The 22,691-nt window shown below is 45.5% G+C and overlaps 1 protein-coding gene across 2 annotated transcripts in view; it reads right to left on the bottom strand.

Moving 5' to 3' along the window:
• Nucleotides 1–20,080, bottom strand: part of LOC116096966 (protein DDI1 homolog 2) — a 39,659-nt gene extending 19,579 nt beyond the window's left edge. For both annotated transcript variants that reach the window (XM_031379348.1, XM_031379350.1), the window contains exons 1-4: nt 19,706–20,080; nt 9,194–9,323; nt 5,575–5,811; nt 2,510–2,636 (exon numbers count right to left, since the gene is read on the bottom strand). In XM_031379348.1, coding sequence (XP_031235208.1) covers nt 2,510–2,636; nt 5,575–5,811; nt 9,194–9,323; nt 19,706–19,843 — 632 coding nt within the window. In that variant the 5' untranslated portion in view covers nt 19,844–20,080. The remainder of the gene's footprint in view (nt 1–2,509; nt 2,637–5,574; nt 5,812–9,193; nt 9,324–19,705) is intronic.
• Between the last annotated feature and the right edge of the window lie 2,611 nt (nt 20,081–22,691).

A 22,691-nucleotide genomic window follows, 5' to 3' on the forward strand; every position in this document is an offset into this window, starting at 1 on the left:
TAAAAGCTCAGAAATGGAAAAACTCCTAGAAAGCAAGGCCGTTGCCCTTTCTATCTTACCAAATATTGAAATGTCATGACTACTACTTGAGACAGGTTCTTACTATACAGCCCAGGCTGTACTTGAACTTGTGATCCTCTCATCTCAGCCTCTCCAGTGTTGGGATTATATAATATATGCCACTCTACCCTGCAAAGGTGCTCCTTTATTTTTAGATTTTGTTGTTGTTGCTGTTTTGGTTTGGATTTTTTTGAAACAGGGTTTCTCTGTGTAGCTCTGGCTGTCCTGGAACTTGCTCTGAATACCATGCTAGCCTCAAACTCATGAGATCTGCCTGCCTCTATCTTCTGAGTTCTGGAATTAAAGGAATGTGCCAGAACTCACAGCTAATATTTTCTTTTAAATAATGCATTGCTGGACGGTGCCCCTCATAATCCCAACCTTAAGAGGCATAGGCAGTTGGATAGAGTTTAAGAAAGTGGTTTCAACCTTCCTAATGAAGTTCCTCGACCCTCAACCATAAAATTATTTTGTTAATACTTCATAAGTGCAATTTTGCTACCATTATGAATCATAATGTAAGTACGTGTGAAAGGGGTCGTTCCATCCCCAGGTTCCACCAGGAGAAAGGAAGAGATCTAACTCTAGAAAGTAGTCTTCTGACTATCACATATGTCATTGTACACACACACCCCCCAACAAATAACTGTAATAAAAATGTTTTAACCCTAGACAGGTTTGACTATTCCTTGGGCTGGAAAGATGACTGGGTGGTCTTGGTGGTTACTGTTTCCCAGAGAACCTGAGTTTAGCTTCCAGCATCCACGTCAGGCAGCTCATAGCTGCCTGTGATTCCAGCTCCAAGTAATACAACAGGCTAGCAACACACACACACACACACACACACACACACACACACCAATAGAATTTAAATAAGTATTTAGCATGCATGGTGGCACACAAAGAGGTAAGTGGATCTCTAAGTTCAAAGCTAACTAGGGTTACACATTGAGACCCTGTCTCAAAAGAACAATAGATCCAATGAGTCAACCAAACAAACAAACAAACAGGGCTTCACGGCAGCCCAATACACAGCAGTGTCCGGCCAGCTTGGGGTATGGAGTGATCTGCCTTCCTCAGTTTCCTTTACGGCGCCCATGTAGGAAAGGACTGCTTGGATATATGCTACCCTCCACTTGTAGAGTTTGTCTATGATACCTTCCCATCCGCTTTGCCAGGATGAATACAACTATGCTTCAATCAATGGCAGGCTCCCTTACAGCTGCACTGTGACACAGTAAGAACAAACTGTTTATTTCTCTGTGCAGACTCAGCTAGTTATGTCCACAGACAGTCAAAAATGTCTGATTAGGGTCTGACAGCTCCAGCTAGTGTGGAGGCCAAAGTAGGAAACTGAGTTCAAAGCCAGCTTGGAACTTAGTGAGATCCTGTCTCAAAATAAGATGTGAAAGCAGAGCTGAGGCTATGACTGAGTGACAGAGCACTTGCCTAACTATGTAAGAAAGTGGGGGAAACACCAACATTTGACAAAAGTAATGAAAACGCTTATCCAACAGACATGAGCACACAGCTTAGGGCTTTCAATGAACTCTAGAATACAATTGTATTTCTTCAATTTTGAGTATAGTCCGAGGGTCAGAGATGCAGCCTGTAATAAAGGACTAGTCTAGCAGGCATGACAAAGTTCCCAGTGGAAGCAAAGGGGTGGGGAGAGCCAATGAGTACAACAAAGCAAACAAACTGCTAACTACAGGAAAAGCTCCGGCCCTGCTCAGCATATTAGAAGAATTGCTCCTTTTAGTTACAGGGTTTTTACAATCAGCAACCAAACCTGACTTGGGCTTGGGGAGCAGATGCCATTTTATTCGGACAGCATCTTGTTTAGGACTAGTGATGCAGCCAGCACTCCGTCAGCACCACTGCGCTTGCCTGGGCTCCACTCTGGAAGATCCTGACTCACAGACTAAAGAGAAGACTCAAGCATCTGCAGTTTTAAAAGCGTACTGCATGCTTTTAGTACAGCCCCAGCGGAGAACCACTGTATCAGAGGCTCAGAGTTGGAACTGGGCCAGGCAAAGAGCTTATCCAACAACTGAGACAGCAAGGAGAACAGAAAGCAGACAGACTCTGGACTACCAGATGCCACTTGTGCAGAGCTCTCTAATCCAATCACCTTCAAGCTATGGTTTAATCAGGATTGAAATCAGCTGTCTGTCACAGCCAGTCTATTGATTTCAGCAGATGGGGTTTCTCCTCCATCCGGCCTAGGACAAGCTGTTGTGTCTGCTAATCAGAAGAGTTCACAGAACCTGAGAGAAGGAAGCCATTTTTTGAAATACTGGATCAAAATGAGGGGACAACGAAGCAGAAAAGACTGAGGTTGTTATCTCAGTAACTTGGAGACAGGGGAGCTACTTCAAGCAGACAGCCAGCTAAAGCCTGATGACTTGGATGCTATGAGCTTGCTCATTAGATTGATGGCTCTTACCTTATATCTTCTTCTATCTTTGCCTGAGCTTCGAGATCAAAGGGGTCAGCAGAAAACAGACGAATCCGTTCTTGTTCTCTCCGGGCTCGGTCCTGCTGCTGTTCCACCAAGACCCTAGAGAATTTCTCTACAAAAATGGGGGGGGGGCGCATATTTAGGTCTACACTTTATTTTTTTTAATCTGTAATTTTACATTTTACAAAAGTTTTTATTCAGCCAAGCACTGGTGGCATCTGATTTTAATCCCAGCACTTGGAATGCAGAGGCAGGCAGATCTGAGTTCACGGCTAACCTGGTCTACAGAGCAAGTTCCAGGACAGCTAGAGCTACACAGAGAAACCCTGGATTATTTTAGATGTATACATGAACAAAATCTTCACAGCTACAACCTTGTACTGCTTACCCTAAAAGTCAGAAGACAAACCAGGCGGTGGTGGCGCACGCCTTTAATCCCAGCACTTGGGAGGCAGAGGCAGGCGGATTTCTGAGTTTGAGGCCAGCCTGGTCTACCGAGTGAGTTCCAGGACAGCCGGGGCTACTCAGAGAAACTCTGTCTCGAAAAACAAAAACAAAAACAAACAAACAAAAAAAAGTCAGAAGACAAGAATGTGTGTCTACTTCTTAACATTCTGCCCTCAAACTTCTGCTCCAGCTTCCTTAGCGCTAGGATTAAACGGGTGTATCACAACAGTGAATTGGTGATTTTCTTCTTCTTCTTCTTCTTTTTTTTTTTTTAGCTAATCACAGATGCTTTGAGTTGGACTACAACATCCATGTCCTTTCCACAAGACAGCGCTCCCCAACACATTTCTCTCTGCCTTCATTCTATCTCCCCTCTTCCAAATACTATTTGATCAATTAGGATTATAGAGCGGGGGTGATTTTCTTCTTATACATTTGTGGGTTTGTAGCCATGTGTATGTTTGTGCAGCCACAGCCAGCAAGTGATGGTGAGAGGAGGTAATCTGTAGGAGTTAGGTCCTTCCTCCTCATCTTTGGGGTTCCAAGGGTTGAACCTGGATTGTCAGACCTGGTTTCAAATCTGCTCGCTCATTCTCTCCAGATCAGCCACCTCAGCGACTTTTATTGTCCCTCTATTATTATTATTATTATTACTATTACTATTATTATTATTATTATTATTATTATATAATCCCACCACAAAGTGGTGGCATATGCCTTTAATCCCAGTACTTGGGAGGCAGGGGCAGGCAGATTTCTGAGTTCCAGGTGACAGCCAGGGCTATACAGAGAAACCCTGTCTCGAGCCCCCCCTCAACCCCCCCCAAAAGAAATTCCCATTATTTGTTTCTACTCAGTCAATAGCTTCCCTATATGGCCACGTGTGGCAAGGCCATGTATAGCAGAGAGATGCCTCCGCTTCTCTACTCCCCTATGGCATTCATTATCCTGCCACCAGGAACAAAGCAGAGCACTGTGCCATCCCTTTCTCACCTGGGCTCACTTCCTTTGTTCTACAGTCTGCCTTAAGCCAGATAAATTAAGTGTAAATCAGCCTACCACAATTTCATGGTCTTGATGGAAAACATGCATGAAAGGTGACAGAGAGCATTGCTATCTATTACTATAGGACATAAATACAACCAAAACCAGTATGTAGATGTGTCCAAACTAGGAGTTGGCTGTGCTTGTGCACACCTTTAAAACTCAGGGGACAAAGGCAGGAAGATCCCTATAGGTCTGAGGCTGTCAGGGGGTTTTTTATTGACTGTCTTAAGCAAGGCCAATGTCCCGTGGCCCAAATCCTCCCAACACCATGTACCTAAAAGGTGAACTGAAAGAAACTCTGATGCAAGACATAGTCTGAAAATGAGGACGCAGACCACTGACTGCAAGGAGCACAGTCAACTTTCTGATGATATGGCTTCAATGGGCAACACACTTAACTTGCAAGCATGAGGACCAAAGTTTGAAACCTAGAACCTACATAAACCTGCTGGAAATGACAGTGTACACTTGTATTACAGTGCCTAGGAGACAGACAAGAGGCTCTCTGGGGCCTGCTGGCCAGCTAGCCTATCCCAACTGCTGAACAGCCAGGGAGACACACCATCTAATAGGCAGTGGATGACACTCCTCAGGGTGATACCTGAGGATGCCACATGGTCTATATATGCAAACCCTACTTAAAAAAGACCCAGAACAAGCCATACTTGGTGGTGCATGCCTTTAATGCCAGCACTCAGGAGGTAGAGGGACTTGTGAACCAGTCTGATTATCTGAATTCAATCTCTTACTGCCAGAAGGGGACAGACAGGAGAGAACCAGCTCTTGAGAGTTGACCTCTACTATGACTGTGGTGTGTGCTGTACAGCCTGCTATAAAAAAATCCATGAGGGGCGTGGTCGTGCACACCTTTAATCCCAGCACTTGGGAGGCAGAGGCAGGCGGATTTCTGAGTTGGAGGCCAGCCTGGTCTACAGAGTGAGTACCAGGACAGCCAGGGCTACAGAGAAACCCTGTCTCAAAAAACCAAAAAACCAAAAAAAACAAAAAAAACAAAAAAACCCAGCCATGACTTCATACCCCTAGAACCCATGTAAAAAAAGCTGAGACAGTCACACACTATATGCCAGTGCTCCTATGGTGAGAGAATCCCCAGAATACAGCAGCTAGCCTGGTTAATGTAGGACACTGGCAAACACAGAGACGCTGCTCTAAAAAACAAGGTGGAAAATGAGGACCGACCCCCGAGGTTGTCCTCTGACCTCTATTTGTAAGCTGTGTCCTCATGTTCAGACACATAGAAAATTAAGAAATTTAAAGAAGCTGGGCACATGCCCTTGATGATAGCACTCCGGAGGCCAGAGGCCCTGGTGATCTAAAAGACCACTCCCCAGGGTCAATATGAACTCAATTAAATACAAACATTATTGTCAATTAACCTAGTCTTTGAAAATACATTAATTCACCTCTTGCCAACCAGTAGCATCCAAGAATCACCACAGAGAGCCAATGGCCTAAGACAGTTGCCTAGGTCTTGCACATTTGCTCTGAGGCAACTACTTCCCCTCAGGTCAGCCTGACATGCCTTCAGATCTTACCAAGATCTCCACTGAGCAGAGCTTCTGCCAAGGGTGGGTTCCGCTCCTTCAGCAAGGACAGCTCATGCGGATTGGCCAGCAGCATGTCTCGGAGCAGGGCTGGGTTGTCTAAGCCTTGAGGAGACGATGCTACTTCTCCAGGAGATGAGTGCTGAGCCTGTGTTCTGGGCAGCTGGCGCTGGTGGGGGTTTGATGTGCCAGGCACAGCTATGCTACTGAAGTCAATCCGGGGTAAGTCTGTTGAGATCAATCAATCAAGTTTACCCAAATGATGTATGCCATAAAAACAAGTACAGAAAGAAACAAAGCACACACACATCCGTCACAGAAGCGCAGCAAACAATAACTATTGGCACTCTGCTGCTCTCCTTGCTCCTCCTCCAAGAGGGTGCGCCAAAAGGAAATTGATAGGAAAGAATATGAGAGGAGAGGGGTACATTGGAGACACAGCTCAGAGGGGTGCACTGGAGACGCATCCCAGACACACATGGTCGTGGGAAGTAAGTGGACATTAATTGTTTTACAGGACTGAAGAACTGAAGAGTAGGGATTTTTTTACCCCAGGTTCTAGACTATTCTAGAACCTCAGTCTTCACAGATAAACATAAGGGCAGAGAGCAAACTTCCTGGGTGTAAGGAAGCCAGTGGATGACTATTAGGGGTACACACTGAATCTTATCCTTTACATGGGTGAATCATGTGGTATGTGGCTTCAACAACAGATCTCATAAATATGTTACGTACAAGAAAGACACTAGATATGGTGACTTATGCCTGTAACTGAGACAGGAGGACTGGGAGTTTGAGACAAACCTGTCTCCAAAAAAGACAAGCCAAAATAAACTAGAGCCAGAATGAGACAATGACCTAAAAAAAAGTCCACATTATGTTCAACACTAAAACTCACTTAATGACCAACCTTATCCTGAGTCTGGGATAACCTCATCCTGAAGCCCTTCATCTCAACTACAAAGAGGGAATTCTGAAATTCAGCCTCACATGTAGGTTGAACTAGTAACTATCGTAACTCAGATGTCAGTTGGCAGTCAGTATGTTTGTGCTGAGAATGGCCATATAGGACAAAACATTTGACCAATGGAAAGGTGAACGAACAGCAAGCTCTCCAGGAATCTGGTGCTCTACCAAGAGCCAAAAGCATGTGGGTGGGGCGGTCTCTGCAGGTGGAGAGACTTAACCTTTACCCAACATCCATCTTGACAGTCCATTTATATCAGAGTGATTCTGAAAAACTTGTCTAGTTAATAAACCAGATCTCCACATAAATCCCTCCCCTCACAGCAACCACTGGCTATGTTGTCCATACAGAAACAAACAAACAAACAAAAAAAAAGAAACTAAAACCAAACAGAAACCAACATACAAACAAGGCAAAGCTAACACAGACTCCCCAGCACCACCTCACAAAGCACACGAGGAATATTTGGTTTTACTGACTGGAAACTCAAATGGCTGCTCTTTCTAAAGCAGAAGCCCAAGGGATGGATCGAAATCCAGAACGAATACAGTGAGTGCCTGAAGATGGTGGTGCTGTCTGAATGGAAGCACTGTGCTCCAGGCTGCACTACAGAGCACCTAACACACCCGTCAGCCTATTACCATCAACGTTAAAAGCAGGAGACCTAAATACTACTTGAAAATTTTCACGAAAATATGTCAGGGGGAAGCAGGTGTGTGTGTGTGTGTGCATGCATGTGTGCGCATGTGTGTGCATGTGTGTGTGCAGGTATTTCCTCACATAGTTCCACATCAGGATTTGGAAACTGAGTCAGGAGCCCCTTTAGGAGTAACTAAAGGAAGCTAGAGGCCATCTCAGCATCAAGCACATGTGTGCCCACTCCCACATCTCAGCATCAAGCACATGTGTGCCCACTCCCACACAGTCCTGCAATTTTAGAGACACAGAAACCTCCTAAATCCAAATGCAGGTTCCAAACTATGAACGCCATGGCTGGCTGGGTGTTTGGGTGCATGCTTGTAATTCTAGCCCCCAGGGAGATGAGGCTGGCAGCCACCTTGAGTCATACAGAAAGCTCCAAGGCCACACTGGCTTATGGAAATCTGTCTTACAAAAGAGGGAGTCTGGAGCAATAGCCCAGTGGTTAAGAAGGACTCCTGATGCTTCCCAGTACAGGTACGTATGTACGCTCATAACCACCTATGACTCCAATTCATGGGGCTCTGGTGCCTCTCATCTCTGTGGGTACCTGCACTCGTGTTTATAAACCTACACACACACACACACACACACACACACACACACACACACACAATTAAAATTAATAAACTCTAACTCTGATACCCCTTCTGGCCTCCACAGGAACGGCATGCACATAGCATACATAAAAAGAGGCAAATTATCCATCCATACAAAAATATATCATTAAAAAAAAAATCTCCAAGTGAATAAGTAAAAAACAAAACAAGACCAAAACAAAAAAACCAACAATACACATACACAAGAGATGTGCAGGTGGGGACCCCTAACAGCAGGCACAGGGTCTGTCTCTGACGCTGTTGTCTGTCTGTGAATCTCTTTCCCGTAACTAGGCTGCCTTGTCCAGCCTCCATAGAAGATGATGCACCTAGTCCTATTACAACTCAATATGCTGAAGCGGGTTGATATCCATGGGAGGCCTCCTCTGCTCTAAGGAGAAAGGAAGGGAGGAATGGGGGGAGCGGAAAGGGAAGGAGGGGAAGTACCGATCAGGATATAAAATAAATAAATTAATGAAAAAAGGTAAATTGTAAAAATATATGATTAAAAAAAAATCTTTACAAAGGGAAGGAAATTCCCCAATCTGAATGGTGCACCCAAGATTAGTAGTATCAGGGAGGGGCCCAAACATGGTGCTCTGACCACTTAAATTTGCCAAGTCTAAATAACAGAAAGAAGGCTGGAGAGACGGCTCAGCAGTTAAGAGCACTGACTGCTCTTCCAGGGGTCCTGAGTTCAAATCCCAGCAACCACATGGTGGCTCATAACCATCTGTAATGGGATCTGATGCCCTCTCTGGTGTGTCTGAAGACATGACAGTGTACTCACACACATTAAATAAATAAATGAATAAATTAATAAATGAAGAAAGCAAGCTTAAAAAAGAAAAGAAGGATAACAGAAAGCCCCATTCCACTCACAGTTTTTACTTACTAGTTGCATAACTGATGATATCATTTAAACTTGAGCTTCATCTTTTCATGAGGTAAAGAGGAATGAGTTACGTCCCCACAACCAAATAAGGAGAGCAGTGAAATATGGATCCAAGTGGCTGATGACTAGATAGATACACTGTAGTCAGCCAGTCAGGAAGCACAGGCTAACCCAAGCCTCCAAGATCTTCCTAGGGACAAACATTATATCATGGGACCATCACTAAGGACAGCATAGGCTAATCTTGACCAAGGGCTTACAATGTGCCAGCTCTGAGTTAATCACAACACCTACTTTACTACAGAAGAGATTGATTTAGATGTCCAATGACTTGCCAAGGTTAAACAACAGGCGGTCAGGCCTACACCTTAGTCTGATTCTAACACAGAACTTCTCTGCTCTACCTACTGATGCTTGTCTTAGAAAGAACATGGTGAGTATTGCTCTTACTTGAGAACTGCACTGCAGGGCGAGGGTCTGCATTCTCCTTCTGTCGTAGAATTACGACATCACCATCTTTTAAACCGTAGGAAGCCAGTGACCTATGGTTGTCCGTGAGAGGTCTCTCTGCGTAGACAATCTGCAAGGGAAGATCCAGAGGCATCAAGTATGAAGAGGCAACATGGCAACACTTTTCCTCTTCATCATACTTCCTGCCAAGTCCCTCTCATGGGTTTCCGTCATGCCTAGAATGAAATCCAAAGTCCTGCCTGTTTCCTACTATGAAAGGACAACATAAACCCCATCTGTCTCCATTTAAAGACCAGCCATTTAAGGAAAGGCTGTAAGGCACCAGTTCTAGGAACAGACTGTAAGTCCCAGAAACTAGGGCATAAGATACCAGCTCGAGGGACAGACCAAAAAATACAGATCAAGATCATAAAAGCCCCTCCCAAAGAACAGCCTGGAGATAATCACAAAAATGGGGAAATATCTTACCCCAGAATAGGCCATCTGTGCTGGGCAGCCCAATCTCATCCTATAGTCAAATGTTCGCGACATAGGAATGCAGAACACTGATGACCTCTGACCCCCTAACACCCACCAATTAAATTTCAGATTACCTAATCCCTCTAGAGAGTAACCACTGCATCCCCTATGCCCACCCCACCCCCATTCCCTATATGAAAGCCTGTGGGCCTTTGTCTGGGGTTGCTTCTGACCTCACCCTACTGTTGTTCCAATGACACACATGCTCTCAGGTGATTTGTTACCCTTTAGTGCTCTTCCCTAAAGCCACATGTAAAGTGTACCCAGGACATGGGCTATGAGTGTAAACGACTCGGCATTTCTCTTCCACCCGAGCCCGGGTTGCATCCTAACAACACAATGTACTTTGAAGCAGACTAGACTTTCCTCATCTAGTATGCTACACGGTGATCTGCTCCTCAGTCTCTGCTCACATGAAATGTAGGCTATGGAACCACGATCTGGTTCAGCCGCCATCACAGAGCTTAGGACAGGCCTGTTATAAAACGAATGCCCACAAGTCTGTTCAGGTAAAGGGTGGATGGGGTCATACAGTAGGGAGTCTTACTTAGCTTTCATTCTGAGCAACCAGGGAAACAGGAATGACATAATCTGGGTATGTTCTGGAACATGCAATACTGGGAAGCCAAGGCAGAAAAAACTGTCTCCAGTACCAGGCTAGTACCAGTTACTAAAATCCAGTACACATGCAACAACAATAATTATAAAACAGGTCATGGCCGAGCAGTGGTGGCGCACGCCTTTAATCCCAGCACTTGGGAGGCAGAGGCAGGCGGATTTCTGAGTTGGAGGCCAGCCTGGTCTACAGAGTGAGTTCCAGGATATCCAGGGCTACACAGAGAAACCCTGTCTTGAAAAACCAAAAAAACAGGTCACGAATGGTGGAGAGGAAGAAATGATGAAGCACAGTACTCAAAGATTAAGTTCTCAATCAGTCAATCAACAAATCAATAATTTAAAAACAAATCATCTGACAAATGATCATAAACAAATTCAGGGGCTGGTGAGATGGCTCAGCGGGTAAGAGCACCGCCTGCTCTTCTGAAGGTCGTGAGTTCAAATCCCAGCAACCACATGATGGCTCACAACCATCTGTAATGAGATCTGATGCCTCTTCTGGTGTATCTGAAGACAGCTACAGTGTACTCATTTATAATAAAAAGTAAAAAATTTATAAAAAAACAAAAACAAATTCAGGATAAAAAGATCATCATGTTTTTCAACTGTAAAACAAACATCCCCCACCGGTGGTAGCTGACTAGCATGCAGTAAGCACGTAGGTGAGCTCACAGGCCTTTCTCTTCATCACCAAGGCTTATTTACTGTCCTCATGCTTGTGAAATATAAATAGGAAAGAACGCATGTGAGCTAAGTATTATTAACAGAAATACTTTCAGAGGCTGGAGAAATGGCTCAGCAGTTAAGAGCACCGACTGCTCTTCTGGAGGTCATGAATTCAAATCCCAGCAACCACCTGGTAGCCCATACCCATCCGTAATGAGATCTGATGTCCTCTTCTGGTATGTCTGAAAACAGCAATAGTGTACTTACATATAATAATAAAATCTTTAAAAAAATTAAAAAAAAAAAAACTTTCTATGTCCAACACAACAGCAGAGAGCAGTATGAGGGGAAGAAGGGACAGAACACACAGCAGCACACTGACTTAGCCACATACAGATGAGAGGTGGTCCCTGTGTCATCATGTAGTCCACAGAACAGACTGGGGCTTGAGCCACAGCTTTCTCCCTCTGCACTGGGTCACAAGCTAACTGAGCAACCTGAGCTGGGTATTAACTCAGCCAGGAACTCTGGGAGGGGGGCCTGTCACTAGTTGGGCCAAGAGTCAAATTTCTTGTGTCCAGCAGGCCACCAGGACTGATCACAACAGATGTCCCTTCTAGCTCTTTTTCCACACTAAGCCCTACCTTGTACCTGGTAGGCAACTTGTCTACCACTGAGCTCTCCGCCAGGCCTCCTTGTTCCATTCATGTGCTCTCTGGGCACAGAGCACACAGCACCTGCACAGCCACTCTGACCATTCACTGTCACTCTGCTCCCAAGTCTGTGCTGAAGGGGCAAAAGGATTCAAAACGGAATCCTTCAGCTGGGCGGCGGTGGCGCACGCCTTTAATCCCAGCACTTGGGAGGCGGAGGCAGGTGGATTCCTGAGTTCAAGGCCAGCCTGGTCAACAGAGTGAGTTCCAGGACAGCCAGGGATACACAGAGAAACCCTGTCTAGAAAAACAAAAAAAACAAAAAAACAAAAACAAACAAACAAACAAACAAACAAACAAAAAACCCTGAATCCTTCCAGAGACAAGAGAATAGAACTTGTCTGTCCAACTTTACAAGTTTTTTTTAAGATTTATTTATTATTATTATATGTAATAATAACCATCCCATTACAGATGGTTGTGAGCCACCATGTGGTTGCTGGAATTGAACTTAGGACCTTCGAAAGAGCTGTCAGCGCTGTTACCCGTTGAGCCATCTCACCAGCCCCCCAATTTTACAAGTTTTATACATGATTAAAAATGACTGCAACCAGGTGAATCTCTGTGACTCTGAAGCCAACCTGGTGTACAATTCAAGTCCAGGACAGCCAGGGCTATTACACAGAGAAACTCTAAAAATCAAAAATCTGTCCTAGCACTTACATATAGTGTAGATCTCATACTTAAGGTAATAAACAACAGACTCTTTTTCTCTTTGGTAATACAAAGAGAAAGTTGTGCTACAAATAACTTGTCAGGCTAAATAGAAAGCAACCACAAACCAGAGCAGAGGCTGTACCTGGGTGTGTGCATCTGGGTGGCACCAAAACCACTGAGCACTGTGAGGAGGTCACTGATAGCCTGTGGCCTACTCTAGCTTCTCAGGGGCAGAGTCAGCTGTCAGTATATTTAAAGACACACGGCTCGTCTCCCAAGGCAGACAGACACACTAGACATTCTTACTAGAACATGTACTTATTTATAAAGAACCAAACTCAGGAAGATAAGAACACTTCAGAGTCTGAGGCTGTGGTGCAATGGGAAAGCATCTGCCTGGCATGGAAGAGCCCATGGGTCCTCTTCCAGTGGGACACAACATGAACATCCAAACTAAAAAAGAACACCCTGCTACCACTTCATGAGGCTCTACTGGGCTAACATGCCAAGTCCCTATTCTCCCAGTTAACTCTCACGCTGTTTCACTGGATGACAATCATTTTAACAGGGATCATTTGTCCAATTTTATGGACCAGAAGACAGAGAGGTCACACAGCCATTAAGAGCACTGAAACTGGCCAGGTAATGGTGGCGCACGCCTTTAATCCCAGTGCTTGGGAGGCAGAAGCAGGCGGATTTCTGAGTTTGAGGCCGGCCTGGTCTACAGAGTGAGTTCCAGGACAGCCAGGGCTATACAGAGAAACCCTGTCTGGAAAAACTGAAAAGAAGGGGGGTTGGGGGGGAATTTAGAGAGAGAACTGAAACTGGAGTTCTATATGCTCAACATTAAAAATTATATACTTTTACAGCACCCAAAGCAGCCTGAGAGACTGGCCTCTACGTCATCCTCTACCATAAGAATCTACACCTCCACTGGCAGTGCTTGCCTGCTATGTCAAAGCCCTGGTTCAATTCTGAGTATGGGAGCATGGGACATACACAACTGCTAGTCTAACCATCAATTAACACTGGGGATGGGGTGATGTCGCTCAATGGTGAGGTGGGGTAATGTCGCTCAATGGTGCAACACTGCAAAGGACGCGGCAAGGCAGGAGAGAGGGAAAGAGATCCTGCAATGCCTAGTGTCTTCTTGGTTGGCCCATTTCTTCCTTTTGTACCTATTTTTAGAATTTTTTACTCATATGAACCTCTTACCTGCATTTATATGTGTATCTCACCTGCATATATGTGTCCTCATCTGCATGCATGTATATACCAACCGTAAAGTATGTATGTATAATCACCTATAAGTATATTAGCATTTTACCTGCATGTATATTATGTATATCGCTTGCATGCCTGGTGCCTATGGAGACCACAAGAGTGTCAGATTCTCTAAAACTGGAATTACAAATGTTAGTGAGCCACCATTTGGATGCTGGGAACCGAACCCAGCCTTTAGCAAGAGAAGCCAGTGTGTTCCTGACTGCTGAGCTAGCTCCCCAGCCCCCAGTTTCTTCTTTTTTTAAAGTGTGGCAACTGAAACCAAGTGTGGAAACTGAAACTGAATGTAATAGCATTCACCTTTAATCCCAGCATTCGGGAGTCAGAGGTAGGCAGATCCCTGGATCTCTCAGAGTTTGAGGCCAACCTGGTTTACACAGAACTCCAGGACAGTCTTGGGCTACATAGAAAATCCTGTCTCAAAAAAAAAAAAAGAGAGGAGAAAAGGAGAGGAGTATGATGGAGACAGTCATGATCAGCAAGGAAGTAGTAAGTTCCAGACAGTCACTGTCATCAGGCATGGACAAATTATGGAATACCTCACCCAATCTCAAAATGGATGGATTAGTTACTTGGGCACTGACCTTTGTTTAGTCCTGATTTCAAAGGATTTGGATTGTGGTCAGAAGGGGAAAGCAAAGAACTATTCACACTGGGGCACACCAGAAATCAGAGAAGAGGCCCCAGGAAGACACATCCCAAGGATAGACTTTCAATGACCCTCTTTCTCCAACCAGGCCCCATCTTCACTACCTCCCAATAATTCCATTTTATTATGAATTCATCAAAGGATTGGTTAATTCATGGGTTAGGTCAGAGCCCCATGATGCAATTGTCTCTGAAAATGCTGTAATAGGCACACGTGGAGGTGTGTTTCACTGATCCCCTGGGAAGGCTAATTCAGTTGTGGTGACAACAAAATTTAGCCATCACACTGGGTAGAAAAAAATACTCCCGAGAACCAAAATCAGCCAAGTAACCAAGATGTGGAGACATATACTGTAATCCCAACATTTAGAGTGGGGTTAAGGCCAGGCTGGGCTACTGAGACCCTCGCTCAAAATAGTTCAAGGAAGGCAGTAACTTTTCATCTTAAGTCCTTATGTAAATCACCCTTAGGTCTGCCTGCAATCCCAGTACTTGGGAAGCAGAGGCAGGATTAGTGGCTCAAGGTTAGCCTGGGCTATATGACAAACTGTCTCAAACACACCCCGTCACCTTCCAACTTAACATGACTATGCCTAGATCAAGGACTTCACGTCTCTATTAGCTAAACAAAAGGCAAGCTGGTGATGGCTCTGGCACAGCTCTTACCACATCTGTTACCCCTCAAAAGGGAGTACGGACACCCTGAGCTCTGCCATTCAGAACAGCATACTAGAGAAATCTACTATTCAGGTATAAACCTGCAGAAGTGGTACCAGGGGAACATTCTAGAGACACAATTCCAACCTTCATCAACATCTAGCAACAGACTTATTAATATCACTAATACAGCTCCAAAATCTTTAAGCATGACATCAAATGTCTTCTAGTATCCCAGAGTGTGGAGGTTCACACTTTTAATTCCAGCACTTGGGAGGCAGATCTCTGTGAGTTTAAGACCAGCCTGGTCTACAGAGAGAGTCCAAGAAAAGCCAGGGCTACACAGAGAAACCCTATCTGGAAAAGCAAACCAAACCAAAAGTTTCCTGGTATCTGAAGGAGTGTCCACGGACTCGGGGCTAGGGAGCTAACGCTGTTGTTTCTCTTGACAAGTGCTGGGGATCCAATGCATAGCAGGCAAGTGCTCTACCAGAGCTATCCCCAACCCGGTCCATCTTATTTTTCTGAAACAAGGTTTCCTATATAGACCAGGCTAGCCTAGTTCTTAGAGCTCCACCTGAGTCTGCCTACCTAGTGCTGGAATTAACAGTGTGAGCCACCATGATCAGCACCCCAACAAAAACTTCTGTTTTGCTTTTCTGAGACAAGTTCTTTTTTTTTTTTTTCCCCAGTTTTTTGAGACAGGGTTTCTCTGTATAGCCCTGGCTGTCTTGGAACTCACTCTATAGACCAGGTTGGCCTCGAACTCAGAAATCTGCCTGCCTCTGCCTCCCAAGTGCTGGGATTAAAGGCATGTGCCACCTCCGCCCAGCTGAGACAAGTTCTTACTACGCACCCTTGGCTGGCCTGAAACCTAAAATTGAGTCCAGGCTGGCCTTGAACTGTCAGTCTCAAATATCAAACAAAAAAAATAACCAAAACCAAACTAACACTTCAATGTGCAATTCTCCCTGGGTTATGAGGAATAAGTGGGTGGTAGCAGTCTTTATTCTTTTCTGTGTTACAACCTTTCTATCATGACTATTCAGCATTTACCAGAAAGAAACCAAAAAAAGGGGGGGGGGGATTACTTAAGGAAATACACACATCAAAACTAGCCACCACAGAAACTTCCAGTTTCCATGGTTTAAAACAGCATTTTTGTAAAGCAGACAGGCTGTGTGCACAGTGGCAGTCTAGGGTCACAGCTAACGGCTGTCAGCTGCTACTTCAACATGCCTGTCACTGGAGGTCCTTCCAATCTGTACAGGCTTCTACTCCACACCACCTACAGAAATAAACTATGTTTCAAAAGTATCAAGACATTAATTTAACGTGAAGCTAAGTCCTAATAGCTGTTTGAGGCCAGCCCAGCCAAGCCTGCATCAAAGCATCACCCCAAGCCTGCCTGGCTGCCAAGCCCACACTTGCTCAGAGAGGGAGCAGGTTTGATTGCAGTACAAGTGAAGATGGTTTCTATTCTAAATTTATTGTCATTAGATTAGAACTACTATAACCAGACTAGAGCTGTTAAAAAACTAACACCTTTTCCAAGTGACTCCTGCACAAATGATGCTGATGAAAGATGGCGCTCCAAACCAGCGCTCCCTGTGAGGGACACACGTGCAGGGCAATCCTTCAAGGATATGGGAAGGAAACAGAAAGTGTGGCCATTTTTATTTTTATTTATTTTTTAACTTTTAAAAAAATTTACACTTATTTATGTGTACTTCACCTGCACGTGTACACGTGTACCATGTGCATGCCTGGTGCCCACAGAGGCCAGAAGAGGGCATTGAAACCTGCTGAACTAGAGTTACTGATGGTTGTGAGCCACTGTATGGATGCTAGGAATCACACCTCTGTAAGTGGTCTCTATCAAACTAACTAGTGCTCTTGAACCCCATTTGTCTCTTGAACCCCATTTCCACATTCTATCTAGTTCATCCCTCTCCTAAGTCCCACAGGGTTTCTCTGTGTATCCCTGGCTGTCCAGGAACTTGACTTGTAGACCAGGCTCACCTTGAACTCAGAGATCTCCTGGCCTCTGCCTCCTGAGTTCTGGAATTAAAGGCATGCAACTACCACTCAGCTTAGCTTACCTTTTCTTGAATTCTATTTTCATCTATTTATAATGTACATTATTACTTAGTGTATATAATGTAACTGATATATACGCACATATAAAATACTTGTTAGCTGTGTACCATACTACATTGTATACCATGCTATGTGCCATATAGCTGAATGTGCACACAGATGTATAATACACGGAACAGGAACGTATATCTAAGGTGTGTGAGCAGGAGGAGCAACACTTCCCGTATGGGGCTATATTGGATGTAACATGAGAATAATAAATGTAGAACAGAAACCTTCTTCTGCACATGTGATTAAAGTAAGACTCCAAAGCCAAGCCAAGAAACAGAGGTAAGAAACTAAAGTAAACAGACTGAAAGAAAGCTGAGAGGAAGGGACAAAACAAAAACTGGTCGGGGAGCTCAAGTAAGACATGACTAGGACTTAAAAAACACAAAAAACAAAAGACCATAATGTTTACTTTCATGATCCAATGAAAGGAAGTGACTCAAGTGTCTGGGGTGGATCCTGTTCCTGCCTGAGGGGCTAGCCAGTGAGCTAGACAAGTGACCCCCATTTAAAAATCAGCTCTTAAAATAGACACGAAGTTGTCAGGTTACATGGAGGCAACAGCACTAACCTGAAAAACAGGGTGCTGTTTACAGCTACTTAATACAAGCTTAACACCAGTGGAGTCCGGGTTTCTGTATTCTAATTTGGGTTAGGAAGAAAGTAAATACCAAATTTACTTAGAGAAGAACTTAGAGCTAGCCTAATTGTTGCAATGGTACCCTTCAAACCCCAGACTGGCGGAAGGCAGAACCCTCCTTAACCATACAATTATGCTTCCATCTGATATCTCCTTTAATTTACTTAACATTTTCTACAGACATCTGAGAGCCATGGGCTGGGCAGGGAGTAACCCAGTGGTAGTGCTTGCCTGGCTAACGTGTACACAGGATGCAGGAAGAGAAACAGCAGAGAAACAGTTTCAACCTCTGTCGACCTCAAGTCCTACTAACAAACTCAACTTAAAATTATTCCCCATCAGCTGGCAATTATAGCTTGGGTAATCAAAACACCCCTTACACACACACACACACACACACACACACAAATCAAAACACCCCCCCTCCACACACACACACACACACAAATCAAAACACCCCCCTCCACACACACACACACACAACAACTGAAAAAACCCTCAAAACTGAAAAGTGAAGTTGGACATGATTGTGTATTCCTGTAATCCCAGCGGTACAAGAGCCTGAAGCAGGAGACCTGCTGTCTGCTGTCTGAGGCCAGCCTTGGCCCCATAGTTGAGATCTTGTCTCAAGAAAAACCAAAGCAGCTGGTTGTGATGGCTCAGGCCTTAAATCCAAGCATTTGGGAGGCAGAGTCAACTGGGATCTCTGTGAGTTTACATGGGAGTCAATGTGTTTGATATAGTGAGACCTGCCTCAAAAACAAAACAAACAACAAAAAACCCCAATCAATTAATCCTCTAAAAGTCAAACCCACCACAACTCCCTTCTCTAAACCCGCTGGTCCTAGCTTGCCCTGCCACCAGTATGAGGTTGGCCAACAGGAACCCGGTCCTAGGTTTTTGTGGGTTAATTTTTATACGGAAATTGGGGGAACTTTTGCCAGACTGCATATGTGAGTGACACCTCCTTCCCTGAAATAGATCCTTCCAGAAAGAGTTGCATGCCAAGGTTCTAAAGTTCACATTGTGTAAAGGAATCATACTTCTGAACAAAATATTGACACATGTTTACCATAAGCCAGGACCGAACAAGTAGTCGTTGGGCAACAGTTCTGGAACTATTTCATAATTGCAGGAGGAAATCAAGATTTACATTCTGGGGCCTTGGGAGCCACCTATAATTTTCTGATGTTTAGACTACACCCAGCGGGGGTCCATATGGTTAGAATCTTAGGGAATTAGTGCAAAGGTTACAGACTAGTCCACCTATTGTTTGATGAAGTGTACTAAGGACACCAAAGCATTTTGAGAATATATTTTCTTGTTAAAACGTAAGAAGGCTTGAACTCCTTGCCACTGAGTCCCTGGGAGGCGTGGGGGGTGGGGGTCTTCAGACAGTAGGCCATTTTCAAGCTAATATCCTTCGAAATCACTGAGCTTTTAGAACTGACCCAACAGAACTAGGCCCAGAAAGGAAGAGGGCTTTGGCCTGAGAGAGGCAGACAGACTGAGTTGACATAACCATTACTTAAAAAAAATATATTATATATACACTAAATTAACCACAAACGCAAGCCGTAGGGAAGCATTTCCAGAGACGTTAAATGGCAAGAGCGAGTCTCAAACTTTTTCCCCTCACTTTCAACCGCAAATCTGCATTCTCCCAGATAAACTGCGCATATTGAAGCGGTCCAAATAAGCGAACCCCAGGCCAGCTTTCTCCCAGTGATCCAAACTGGTATTTCTGGTCGGAAAGGCAGGAGATACCGGTTGAGGACCCAGGGCTCCCGAAGGGCCAGAAGGTGGGGAGGGCTGCTGGCCCGTGCACGTGCCCCTCTAGCTGCAGTGGGTGCATCTACGGGCGGCTGCAGGACTCGGCCCCCGCCGCCCCCCAGCTCCCCAGCCGCTGGCTGGAGGCCCCCGCTCGCTGCCCCGGCTTACCTGGCTCTCGGCGGCGGGGATGCCGGACTCGAGCTCGCACAGCGCGCGGAAGTTGTGCAGCTCGAAGTCGGCGTCGACCTGGAGGGAAAAGGTCACCTCGGAGAGGTCCCTCCGCACACAGTACACGGTGAGCAGCATGGCCCGGGCCCGACCCGGCTCGGCTCGGCCCGGCCTGGGCGCGGGGCGGAGGGCAGCCGGCGGCTGGGGGCCTGGCGAGAGCTGCGGGAGGGCGGCGGGCGCGGGCTGCTCGTTCGCTCGCTCCTTCCCTCCCTTACACGCGCGCAGTGACTCACTCGCTCCCGCCCTCAGCAGCCAGCGCGGCCGCCGCCACCCGCCTGCGAGGCCGTCTGCCCGCCGGCCTGCCTCCCACCGCTGCCGTCAAGCGCGCGGGCCGCCCGGCGCCCCGCCCCGTCGCAACGCGACGGCCGTAAAGCGCGCCAGGCTGCGGGCGCCTTCGCGACGCCCGGGTGTGGGGCGGGGCTGGGGAGCTGGAGGGAGGGAGGGAGGGATGGGGAATGCGGGGGTGGGGGAACCCCACGGTTGGCTGATTTCATACTTGAGCTCGGGAGTTACTCCAGGATCCCAATCCCAGTTATTCATCCAACATGCACCTACTGTGCCCTTGACGTGCACCTAGAAAAATGGATGAAAGACACGAATGCCTCACCCTGGACTCTCTATCGGCTATGGGAGACTTAATTAAGCACATCTTTCTAAAACTGAGTTTTCGAAATGGAAGTTGTCATTTCAGTCATATTAACTCGGTTTCCTCTCGGTAATGGATGCAGGGCGAAAACCCAAATCATTACTCTGCTGTGCTCGGGGGCTCATCCCAGCCTGCGGGGGCCCAGTGCAGTGCGCCTCTGCGCTGGCAGACACACACCGCTCAGTTCTTCTTAGTTCTCTCACTCTCAGACTGCATCCAGCACAGGGCCTTTACTGGGTACGGTTCAGAATTTACTCCGCATACTGGGACTGGTAGCGCCAACCTGTAGTCCCAACTACTCAGGAGGGTGAACAGAAGGCTGGCAAATTTGAAGCCTGCCTGGATTACAAGTGTTCTACTCTGAACAATTGACTTTAATGGTGTTGCTAAATACCTTGTTGACATCTTGCCTACCGTGCCCAAGCTCAACTTCAGCCCTACACAAAGACAGTACTTGGTAAATAATTGTTATTTTAGCGTCCACCTAATTCATAAGAAGATATAGATGGCAAGGTGTAAAGTAAGAATGATAAAAATCCAAAACTCCTCCTGGGCTCACTAGGGTGGTCCACGTTTGTAATCCCAGCACTCAGGAGTGTTTGGTTTCTGGACCTAGATTAGGGGCTGAGGTGAGCATTGTACATATCAAAGCTGACCTGGGTTCAAAGCTCAAGGTTCTCCTGGCATTCCTCTGTCCCTACCTGGCAGGGCTGGGCTCTTCCCTGTTTAATCCAGATATCATTTTGCTCTCTCTCTCTCTCTCTCTCTCTCTCTCTCTCTCTCTCTCTCTCTCTCTCTCTCTCTCTCTCTCTCTTTGTCTCTGTCTCTCTGTGTGTACTTTTTCTTTCTTTTCCCTCTTCTCTTTCTCTTTCCATGGCAACTAATATGGCCTCCTTCCTTGGGGCCAGTGAACTGGTCCTCCTGACAGAATCTTCCCAGCAAACCCACATTTCTACAAGTTAATCTGTCTTGAATTGGTTTATTTCACCATTGGAGAAATAGCATATCAAGGAGCAGAGACTGCAGGATCACTACAAACACAAGAATTTCTTTTTTTTTCTCTTTTTTGGTTTTTTTCAAGACAGGGTTTCTCTGTCCTGGCTGTCCTGGAACTCACTCTGTAGACCAGGCTGGCCTCGAACTCAGAAATCTGCCTGCCTCTGCCTCCCAAGTGCTGGGATTAAAGGCATGAGTCACCACTGCCTGGCTAAACACAAGGATTTCTACTCCTGGCTCTGTGGCTTGAGGAGCCTCCTCCAACAGAACAGGAAGGAAATAGGAAGCAGGATAGCTGTGTATGCTGCAAGAACTTCAGTTTGTTTGCAGAAAAGACAGAATTTCTAGGTGCAGACCTTTACAAAGACAGAAGTGGAGAAGCTGGGACCACAGGATGGTGCTGGAATCGAGGATCAGTGAAAGAAAGCCCAGCTGCTGTGCAAAATGAAAAGAAAGTTTCAAGGAAAATGTCAGCTAGAGAGCTTTTCAAAATGGAGTTAGGAAACCTAAGGTTTCTGAGGAGGCCAGATGCCCCGCAGGATGTAAACTCAAGTCACCTCACTTTGTGCCTACACAGTTAGCAGGCATCAAGATGTTCATTGTGGTATGAATTGTTCCTTTAGAAATTTAAAACTTAGGGCTGGTGAGATGGCTCAGGGAGTAAGAGCACTGGCTGCTCTTCCAAAGGTCCCGAGTTCAAATCCCAGCAACCATATGGTGGCTCACAACCACCCATAATGAGATCTGACGCCCTTTTCTAGGGTATCTGAAGACAGTTACAGTGTACTTATTTATAATAATAAATAAATCTTTGGCCCTGTCTCGAAAAACCAAAATCAATCAATCAATCAATCAATCAATCAATCAATCAATCTTTGGGCCTGAACGAGCAGGGAATGAGCAAATGTGGTAGACCGGAGTGAGTAGAGGTCCTAAAAATCAATTTCCAAAAGGCAGGTGGATTTCTGAGTTCGAGGCCAGCCTGATCTACAGAGTGGGTTCCAGGACAGCCAGGGCTACACAGAGAAACCCTGTCTCGGAAAAAAAAACAACAAACAAACAAACGAACAAAAATATATATGTAAAATCAATTCCCAACAACCAGATGAAGGCTCACAACTATCTGTACAGCTACTCTGTATACTCGTATACATAAAATAAATAAATAAATCTTTTTTTAAAAAAAAAAAAGGAAGAAATTTAAAACTTTAAACCAGACAGTGGCAGTGCATGTCTTTAATCCCAGAACTTGAGAGGAGGCCTAAGGAGGAGGATCTCTGTGAG

This window comes from Mastomys coucha, unplaced genomic scaffold, assembly GCF_008632895.1.
Source record: "Mastomys coucha isolate ucsf_1 unplaced genomic scaffold, UCSF_Mcou_1 pScaffold18, whole genome shotgun sequence".
Lineage (NCBI taxonomy): Eukaryota > Metazoa > Chordata > Mammalia > Rodentia > Muridae > Mastomys > Mastomys coucha.